The sequence below is a fragment of the Folsomia candida genome, unplaced genomic scaffold (genome assembly GCF_002217175.1).
Source record: "Folsomia candida strain VU population unplaced genomic scaffold, ASM221717v1 Fcan01_Sc003, whole genome shotgun sequence".
NCBI lineage: Eukaryota > Metazoa > Arthropoda > Collembola > Entomobryomorpha > Isotomidae > Folsomia > Folsomia candida.
In genome coordinates, this window is record NW_019091195.1 from 12,933,760 (window position 1) to 12,942,907 (window position 9,148).

General features: G+C 38.5%; 1 protein-coding gene across 1 annotated transcript; it reads right to left on the reverse strand.

Annotated features, from left to right (window-relative positions):
* Nucleotides 1-1,706: 1,706 nt before the first annotated feature.
* On the reverse strand, nucleotides 1,707-7,963 carry LOC110845937 (bone morphogenetic protein 7). Its single transcript, XM_022092497.2, has 8 exons — nucleotides 6,765-7,963; nucleotides 5,924-6,146; nucleotides 3,920-4,071; nucleotides 2,816-3,127; nucleotides 2,652-2,706; nucleotides 2,491-2,537; nucleotides 2,348-2,412; nucleotides 1,707-2,272 (listed from the first exon to the last, which is right to left on the reverse strand). The coding sequence occupies exons 1-8, from the start codon at nucleotides 7,246-7,248 to the stop codon at nucleotides 2,198-2,200; spliced, it is 1,413 nt and encodes a 470-aa protein (XP_021948189.1). The 5' UTR covers nucleotides 7,249-7,963; the 3' UTR covers nucleotides 1,707-2,197.
* Between the last annotated feature and the right edge of the window lie 1,185 nt (nucleotides 7,964-9,148).

A 9,148-nucleotide genomic window follows, 5' to 3' on the forward strand; every position in this document is an offset into this window, starting at 1 on the left:
ACATATTGAAAACATAGGTCGTCCTTCGTCACCTTTGGCCACTGTTATGATGCTATCTATATCCACTTTAAGCCCAACAAGGGCATCCCCAGGATCACAAAATTGAATCTGTTCTTTTGAAGGTTTAGCCTCAATATTTAATTTACTGGCCCCACCATCTCGAAAATTTGGAGATTCGTCAGAGCAGAAAATAGTTAAGTTTTGAATGGATGAGCCCGGGGAGGCAGAGATGCTGGGGGAATATTCCGAAGAGATGCCAATAGCAAACCCAGCCTTGCACTTTTTTGACAGAGTCCAGTCGCCCTTTGGTCGACCTAGCGATGCTGATCGGCTTGCTTTATTTCTGCTGCTGACCTCGTCCGAGCACATAATTTGAATCCCGTTTATCGAATTGGCTCCCATTCTCACTTTAAGAGAAGTAATGAACAGGCTTTCAGGACATGTTGCATTGCTTCCCCACTCATCCCTTGGGTGATAAGAAGATGCACGTTAAAAGGCGACAAATAAACATGAAATTTAAATTATGAAATGAGGATAAGCAAACAGAATTACCAGTGAGTTAGTCGCAAATCGTTAAGTAACTCGCCTGTTCGGTCAACAGTAAATACAAAAGATGGCAATATGACATGGATAACCAGAGTCACTTGCTGGAGCGTGAATCCTCTGTAACTGGTCATTCTGAGTGAATTAATCTAGCCGGAGTTTTGGCAGTCGTGCTCATGTACTTACTCACATTGGGTGTGTCAGTTCACTTTGTAATTAACTTTTGAATGTTTATAAACATCAACTTCATGGAAATAAATTCAATTATAGTGCCTGCACAAATGTCATATTTACAAATGCATGAACTTCTAGTGTATTTAGTACCAATATCATCAGCTAAGAACGGCGACTGTATTACTAATATTTGTTGATATATACATACATAAGTAAATACGTCACCAATATGTAGCTCCTGCCTGATTCATACACAGTACTGAGAATTACATGTTTTCACCAATCGGTCATGAAAAGGGTTGAAGGATAGATTGTGGGCACTTTATTGACACTTCACTCTGTGCAGGTTTTTACACAAAACAATTGAACTTATACAACACCACATTTTGTTCGTTGTAGTGCTCCAACTATGTTCTCTACCGCTCTCGACAATGGAATGCTTCTAACCAATGTGGTAATCTACAGCAATACATCAATGGGTTTCATTGACAGTGATTAGCAATAGATCGGTTGAAGTGGCATCTATTACAATAAGGTGCATAAAGTTGGCGTCACATTTACATTTTCAAGTCCCTCCTGACACTTTGTCCTGTGCGCAGCAGGACGTTTAACTCGTCATACTTTTAAGACAAGCCTATCAATGCTGGTTGTTGCCAATGCCATTAGCACGGAGCATTGAACCAGCGACAGTCAAATGTTGAAGATGCATGGCGATTACGTACGTCGTGTCCCTCGATTAGTTGCCTCTTCTTTTCACTCCCTGCTGGCGAATTGCGGAATGAGACGCACTTTCTGGACAAGTGGCACTGTTCCCTTTGCCCCCCTTCTTGAATCCAGATCGAGTACGACACGATGATGGAGTGAATATTTGGACCGCTTGTTCGACACTTGTATGCATGCAATCTCTCATACGAGACAAACATTCATAGGCTATAAAACCCCAACTCATGTTATATATGTCAAATACTATATACCACAGGTAATACAAATTGGTAATACAAATTAATCAATTTAATTCTTGAATTTATTTCACATCATACGTATGTACAAATGTACTGGTTATCCTTTCACTGACCAATAAACTATTATGACTCCATCTGAATAATAATTACACGGCGATTTCACAAAGCATAGCCTCTTTTGTTTACGCAGTCTCATAGAATAATAATTAACATTTAGAATTCAACCTGATTATTAGCATCCTTATACATATGTGCATTATTGAAATCAATGTTCATCTACCATTTTTACTGAACGATTTCATTATATTTTAATTAAAACGTTCATATTATAGTTTAACTTCTAGTGTTGGTAAAAATATTGATGTCATACATGTGACACTCTCGTGAAACAAATTTCTTACTAAATACAGTACTGCATGGAAGAAGTATAAGATACGCAAAATGGGTTTTTACAATAATAAAGCTTGTCTATACGTCAGTGCAAATTATATAAATGTATCAATGATTTTGTAGAATATTCATTTGCAGCCACAGGATTTGATCACCATGTCCTTGTACTTCTTCACTGTTACGTTTGAAAGGTCGTCATAATACTGGAATGATTAAAATGACAACAAAAAGGGTTACGCTGTAATATAGACCAGGAAATTAAGGTATTAAATTCATACCAACATAGAAATAGAACCCAGCTTCACGGGCGAACAGGATGGTTTTGGATACTCCATCGGGTAGTCTGAAGAATTTAGATTAGAGCATAATTTTAATATCTGTGATTTAATATGATTTAATATATGGATAGTTAAGTACTTACATGTGTGAACTAATGTGGAGACGATTGCATGGTTTGTTGCATTCATACTAGCAAATAAAATAAAAAATTATGAAATGAATGTATTTATTTCAAATAACACAAGAAATGCATAAACATGAGTTACAACGAAACTGGTCAATTTTTTGTAAAACTTGTCATACCTGGCCGTTAATGGGAAAGAGCACTCTCCGTGACAATAGTATGCAATGAATCCATCTGTGTCAAAAATATCAAGAGTTCAAAATCGGGTACAACGCTATGCATACAAATAAACATGCTTTGGTTATTAATGCAAAACAAATTAAATTCCAAGAATCCAACTTTCCTGGAGCAATGACCCAGTCTTTCCAGCCCAAATCTTCAAAGTTGACATACAACATTCCCATTTGACAGCTTTTTGGGCGATCCAACACATCCGGAAAATCATAGGTTCGGGCTTTCTTGGTCTTTTTGTTTCTCTTTTGTCGGTTTGCTCCTCCGGTTTCGGCAGACCGAGTTACTCGAGATGGGCGACGACGATGTGCTTTCTCCGCCTTGTGGGATTCAGGACTCTCCAAAAAAGAAACGAGGAATGGTTGGTGTTCTTCAGGGTCCATTATTGTAGCCAGCCCAGATTTCAACATTGGGACCTCGGTACCTGAAGTCAAAAAATTCGTAAATAAAAAAGCAGTACAATTTAGACTTTCGTGGACAAGGACAGATTCAAAAGTAGCGTGGCCCACTTTTTAAGCGTTTTATGGCAAAAATTTAATAAGACCTTTTCATCTTTTGTACTTTCCACCCAAAACTCTGTATTCGTGCATTGAGGGTCAGAGATATACCATGAAAAGAGAAAGCAGTCAAGCATGATACTTGAGGCATACAGAGAATAAATACAAATTGTTTAAATGAGTTTCGAATTTATTACGCCATCTCATTCAAATATGTTCATACATATTGAACCCTAACTCAGCACTGACATCTGAGAGAAGGAAGGTAAATAGTGTCGCAAGCATTTACTGGGAGATATTTTAAGAAGGGTACGTGAACAGGAATAGAGAAAGCAGAGAGAAAGTTTTTGTATAAACACGCTGATCATGCGACGAAGGCATGGTTTAATTGGCGGAGGAGAAGATCGGGTAAAGTTGGATAAACAGTGGAAAGTAAGTGGGTTGCTGCATATCGGTGACCTACATACATGCATCTGGTCAGCTTTGTGACAACTTTGTGGTGAATCTCTGACCTTGGTCGGAGCGAGGGTCACTTCGTTTTCATCTAACTAATGGAAATTGATGGGGTTTGACCCCAACTCTAAAATGGGCCATGCACATTTCACAACAATGATAATCTATACGTATGTAGACTGCTATCTTGTGCGTTATTCTATTCTTAGGATTAGGTTTAATATTGTGAATACGTTGTTTAAATAAATGAGTTTCATCTTGTGTACCTTCAAGGAAATTTTTCGTTGAGATGACTAAACCTAAGTTGTCGGAAGGTCGATGTATCCATTTACGGAATGCTGAAGTTACGTTGAAACGCAGCCAACCTTGCTCCCATTTTGCAGTCATTATTTCATCCAACTCTGTCAATTCAAAAGACCTGCAATTTCAAGAAGCAAATTAAGTTACTCTGAGCTATCATTACTTCAACGTTTATGAGGATCGGCTATTAATCCAAGCATGTGATGCTCAAACAAAACTATAGTTCTGACTGAGACGACTGGAATGCATTTCACTGACAGAACATTGTGAACGACATCTTTAGCATGTTACCAGTTGATTATTTTCTTCACCCTTCGATGACTATACATGAATCAAACTAGATTTGTGTAACATACAACATACGCGCAGTAAAACCGTTTATTGACACAGATTAAATTACTTGCATTGTCTCTCCTGATACACTGAGAAGGCGTGTTTGATATGGTATTGTTTGTCATGCGGAAATTCATTGATAGCGACAAGGTTTCCAAATATAATTTCAGAAAACTTCAAAGCAATTAAGTCGTAAATACGCTATATTAAAGTTTAAGTTCGGGTACACTCTGTGCATCCTAGTGAGCGAGTTGACTTTTTCTCCTCGCCACTTACCAGTAATGTAAATGATTTTTGTCACTAAAACTTCTAATTTGCAGCTAATACAAAATGGATTGATTTCGTTTTGGTGGCAATAAATTCCCAAGTTTGTGATTTACAATTGCTATGTTGCATAAATTCCATAATAAATCTCAGAGAAAAGTATTGAACTGAAACCTGGACTCATATCATGTTTCAGTCCAATACTTTTCACCGAGATTTATTATGGAATTTATGCAACATGGCAATGTTAAAGCACAAACTTGGGAATTTATTGCCACCAAAACGAAATCAATCCATTTTGTATTAGCTGCAAATTAGAAGTTTTAGTCGAAATTTTTCTCCTTTTCTGGTTCGCGATGCCCCGTTTTCAGTGTGGGAACGGTCACTCTCAAAACCCAAAGCAACTTTTTACATGCAACTGCCTGCATTGTTTACATGAAAATCAGCTGCTCTCTTCGCCCCGCCCCCCCTCATTAAAAAAAAGTCTCTCAGCACACAAGGAGACGCAACCGTCGTCTCTGTCTTTTAGTTATGAGACTTTTTCAACGTATATGCACTCTTAACAGAGTCTGATCACAAAAGAGTTGTGTTAAACTTGAAGTGAGTTAGTTATGTGCTGTGCGAATGGAGCTAAACTCACGAGAAACCCTAGTCTCAGCACAAGGTACTTCAGGAGGCCGTAGGTTTAAGCTCCACCCGCACAGTACATAACTCGTTCACTTTATGTATAATTCATAGGAAGTACTGTTGAGAAACTATGAAATTGAAATCTGAATGAGGTCCTTGGCGCGCAAGTTGGCGAGATTTCCAACAGTAATAAAATTCGAAACTTAGTTCCAGATAACTTGCAGTATGCAAAGGTCCCTGGCAAAAACGATTTTTAACTTTTAATTTGTCACACTAAATTCTACCGATATGATACTTGAAAGTGAGTGAAGTCAGGAATTCGAAATTGTCAAAGACACTTGTTCATCTTGAACTCATCTTGATGAGAAATCCATTACGGAGGAAACAAATCGCTTACATTTCATCAAAGCTCAAATTTCACATCCAAAATTATAGCAACTTGCAATTAGTATATCATTGGTGCTTTCACTTTGTGTATCTTTAGCATTGTTCAAGTGGCAACAATACTGCACTTTGCAGAAATTCTTATATTGGACAATTCCATTTTCCTGCTTTGCAGACCACCCCTGAGAGCACAAGAAGGGTCTGTGCGTAACTCTCACCTCCATTATGACCACTTTCTTTTTATCATGCCGCCAACGTTCCAGCAAGGCGATGATGCTTTAAAAGCTTCATGAACTCGGACAACGTTGTACGATAATGTTTATGGTCAATACAAGTTGTTTATTTATTTTTTGGTGCTATACCTGTCATCCGCCCCAGGTGACACTTGGTGGACAGACACTCGAAAGATCTCACTTGTTGGGTCAGCGTTGACGTCATTTGGGGGATCATTCTTGCCTGCCAGCGTCCTTTTCCAGATCCGAAGTTCTGCTCCCAACACCAAGTCCAAATCGGAAACTTCGGAGACGTCGAACCAAAATTGTTTATCTTCGGCAAATTGCTTCAGTCTGTCGGAAAATCTGTGTCCTGCAATGAAAATATGGCAAAGTGGTTGCAATTAAGGAAATTAAACCCTAAAGTGACCTTCTAAAGAAAAGTTTATAAAGTACGTGTCCCAAAGTATGGATTACGTAAGAACAACGGAAGTGAAAGTAATATGCGTTCGAAGAGTACGATACCAAGACCAGCTGGCTCTGTAATTAGTCCTGTTTGGTCGTAAAAATTTAATATAAATTCAGTTAATTGCAAAAGGCAGTCTCCTGTAGAGTTGTATGCTATTCACATATCGATATAATATATGTATACATATCACTTTATCATTGCCGTACTTTACTCTAGTCATTCCAAGGGTTAAGACCAAAGTATATAGTTTGCAAAATTTAACAACAGCTTAGGACGCACGAGTAGTTGGTGAAAATTATCGTAAAGTCAACATCGTCATCATTGCTTTCTTTACTACATTCAGTGGTGCCTCGTGGCCTAATGACGCGGTTGAGAGGATGCACAATACGCAAGTGTTTAAAAAGACGTCGTATATGTTAAGGACGTAACAGAAATCATCAAACTGAATGTAAAAAACGGCACCACAAGTTTAATGAAAGTAAGTATTTGGCTGGTTTTCAGTTAGAATCGGCATTTTATTACCTCTATTAACGAAGCTGATGATGGCATCGGCTCGTTTGATTGCGTCCACATCAGTCTGGTCAACGTTAAATTCACTCCAGCTCAGATTTTTCAAGTGTGATGATCCTCTCCAATTCTGTCGTCTGCCATGTTCTCCATTGCTTAAATCCACATCAACCTCGTTTCCCATCGAGTTATAAACCTCCAGAAGAAACTGAGACGCTGGAGATGCTTTGTCCACGAGGTGTGGGTGCGGTCTGTGGTTGAAGCCCATAATGTTCAAAATATCATATGATATCTCCCGCACATCTTTTTTGCTAAATTTTTGCGTGAGCACAGTGTGACCCTTCCCGTCGTCGACATACAAGCCACTGGGCGTCTTCGATCTCTTGGCACCTGCAGCTTCCCCGTGAAAACTGAGGCTTTGGATAATTAGAAATGCACTTAACACTCTGAGAATATTTGGCACACTCGCCATTGTCACACACTTCGAATTCCAATGCATCCTATTGTTCTGCTTGTTAAGAATGTTATATTTTACAAAACACGTCTTCTGCACCTTACAAACACAATTATGAATACCTAATATTTAATTTACAAGAACTCACTTTTACACAAAACTGAAGCAACAAACTCGTGAAGCGGACTATGTGCTGTTTTGTGTTATCCGAACTTTTAGTAAAGAATGCAACGTCTTAATAATAGTCACCACTCACTCGTCTGCAGTTCAACAACGCTGTGGGTCGCTTCCAAGTAAACCATTGGGATTATTACTCATCCGACTGGTAACTGATTGTACACAGGTGTAGCACTATGAGAAAAGGTTTATTGCATTGTTTGGGGAAGAAGTGTCCAACCAAGTATCTCCTGCCTGAGGATTCTTTTTTCTCTAGCTGGACATAACACACGCTGCCCTTAGTGATGAGACTTTTCTAGGGCAGGTAGAAACAACGACTCCTTTACTGCAGTCCAAAATCAGTGTCAGCCACTTTTGCTTGTCATGTCGTGGTCGGTCGTTTTTGAGCAAGAAAACACGCAGAACAAAATAATTAGCCCTTGTGTACTCTGCCCCTGTTCCTGACTGAGAAGTGTATATGTAATAGTTGGATGCGGATTTGGATGCATGAATGGATGTTCTCTTCACTTAATAATTTTTCCATTGTTGTCTCGAGAGAGAGAGAAAAAGAGTGATCTTCCTTTGGACCTTTTTCATCACATTCTTCACTAACTCTTGGCTATGCTGTTAGTTATGTGTATTACTTCGTCAAAGTTTTATAACCCAGTAAAGACGTTTGAGAGATCATTATATTAGTAATGCGTAGATGCTGTGCCGTGTATACCGGCCAGGTTAGATAATCCATGTAATAGTACAAACATGCAATTGTATGTATGAAGCAGTTGCAGCGCCCTCAACACTGCACTACGAGATTAATAATGCCTCAATATTTTAGACAATTTATGGATTATCTAAATTTCTGAACAAAATGTAGCCTTTAGTGCATATATTTGAAATTTGGCTTCAAAGTGCCCAAATTGTCAAATTTAAATTTAGTAAAGAAATGTACAACGAAGCTCAGAGTTTAAAAATTATTTTGGTACTGCTCACGACGTGGGCGTTTTATGCAATCATACATATATGATGATGTTCTTTGCTTTGTGTGGCTGTACATATGTCTTATTGTTCTTATGCCGGCATACCACATGCATCTTGTCCATTTAACTTCAAATCTACTTAACCACTAGCAGAATTTCAATCCTAACAATGACATTGATCAGGAATGAGAATTTAAAGAAATGAAACTTTCTGATTTTAAGTCCATGAAAGCTTCAAGTTTCGGAAATATGTATGAAATCCGAACGAAAATAGCTTGCTTACATTGTGTGCGGTATAACCTGAGCTCAAAAATACCAAATTCACAGAGCCTACTTAAAGGGCAGAGGTAGGTACTCTAAATATATTTAGGTATACGTATGCCCATTGTTTTAGAAGGCCCTTCATTCACTGGTAAGGTTGTATCTCCGTCAAGTACCACCAACGTCTTTCCTTTGTCTGTGTTGTGCATTGCGCTTTATATTTTGTCTTGAGGGCAAAACATTCCATTTCTATCACAAACTTCTCAACTCCGTTAGGCCCAACCGGCGTCCTTAGTGAATAGGGCAACAAGATATGATTCCAGTCCAGCAGAGATATTGTGTTCATATGGACAGCTTAAACCTGAGGCAAGACACTCCAACTTTTTATCATCGTATACGTAATAAAAGAATGATGGACAGCAGCCTGATATTTAGTAAACGTACGTCATTATCTAGATGCTTATGATGTTGAACTCTCTGAATTCTGCTAAATGCCAAAACTATGTGGTCATCCGTTCCAATTATGCTCAAGTTATTTTGCATTTACTTTG

Bases quoted from the DNA above. Each gene is read 5' to 3' on its own strand.
- LOC110845937 (XM_022092497.2), bottom strand. From the start codon at position 7,248: ATGCATTGGAATTCGAAGTGTGTGACAATGGCGAGTGTGCCAAATATT. The intron at 2,707-2,815 runs GAAAGTTGGATT...TTTTTGACACAG, and splicing joins AGACTGGGTCATTGCTCCAG to ATGGATTCATTGCATACTAT. The intron at 2,538-2,651 runs GTATGACAAGTT...TTTATTTGCTAG, and splicing joins TCTTTCCCATTAACGGCCAG to TATGAATGCAACAAACCATG.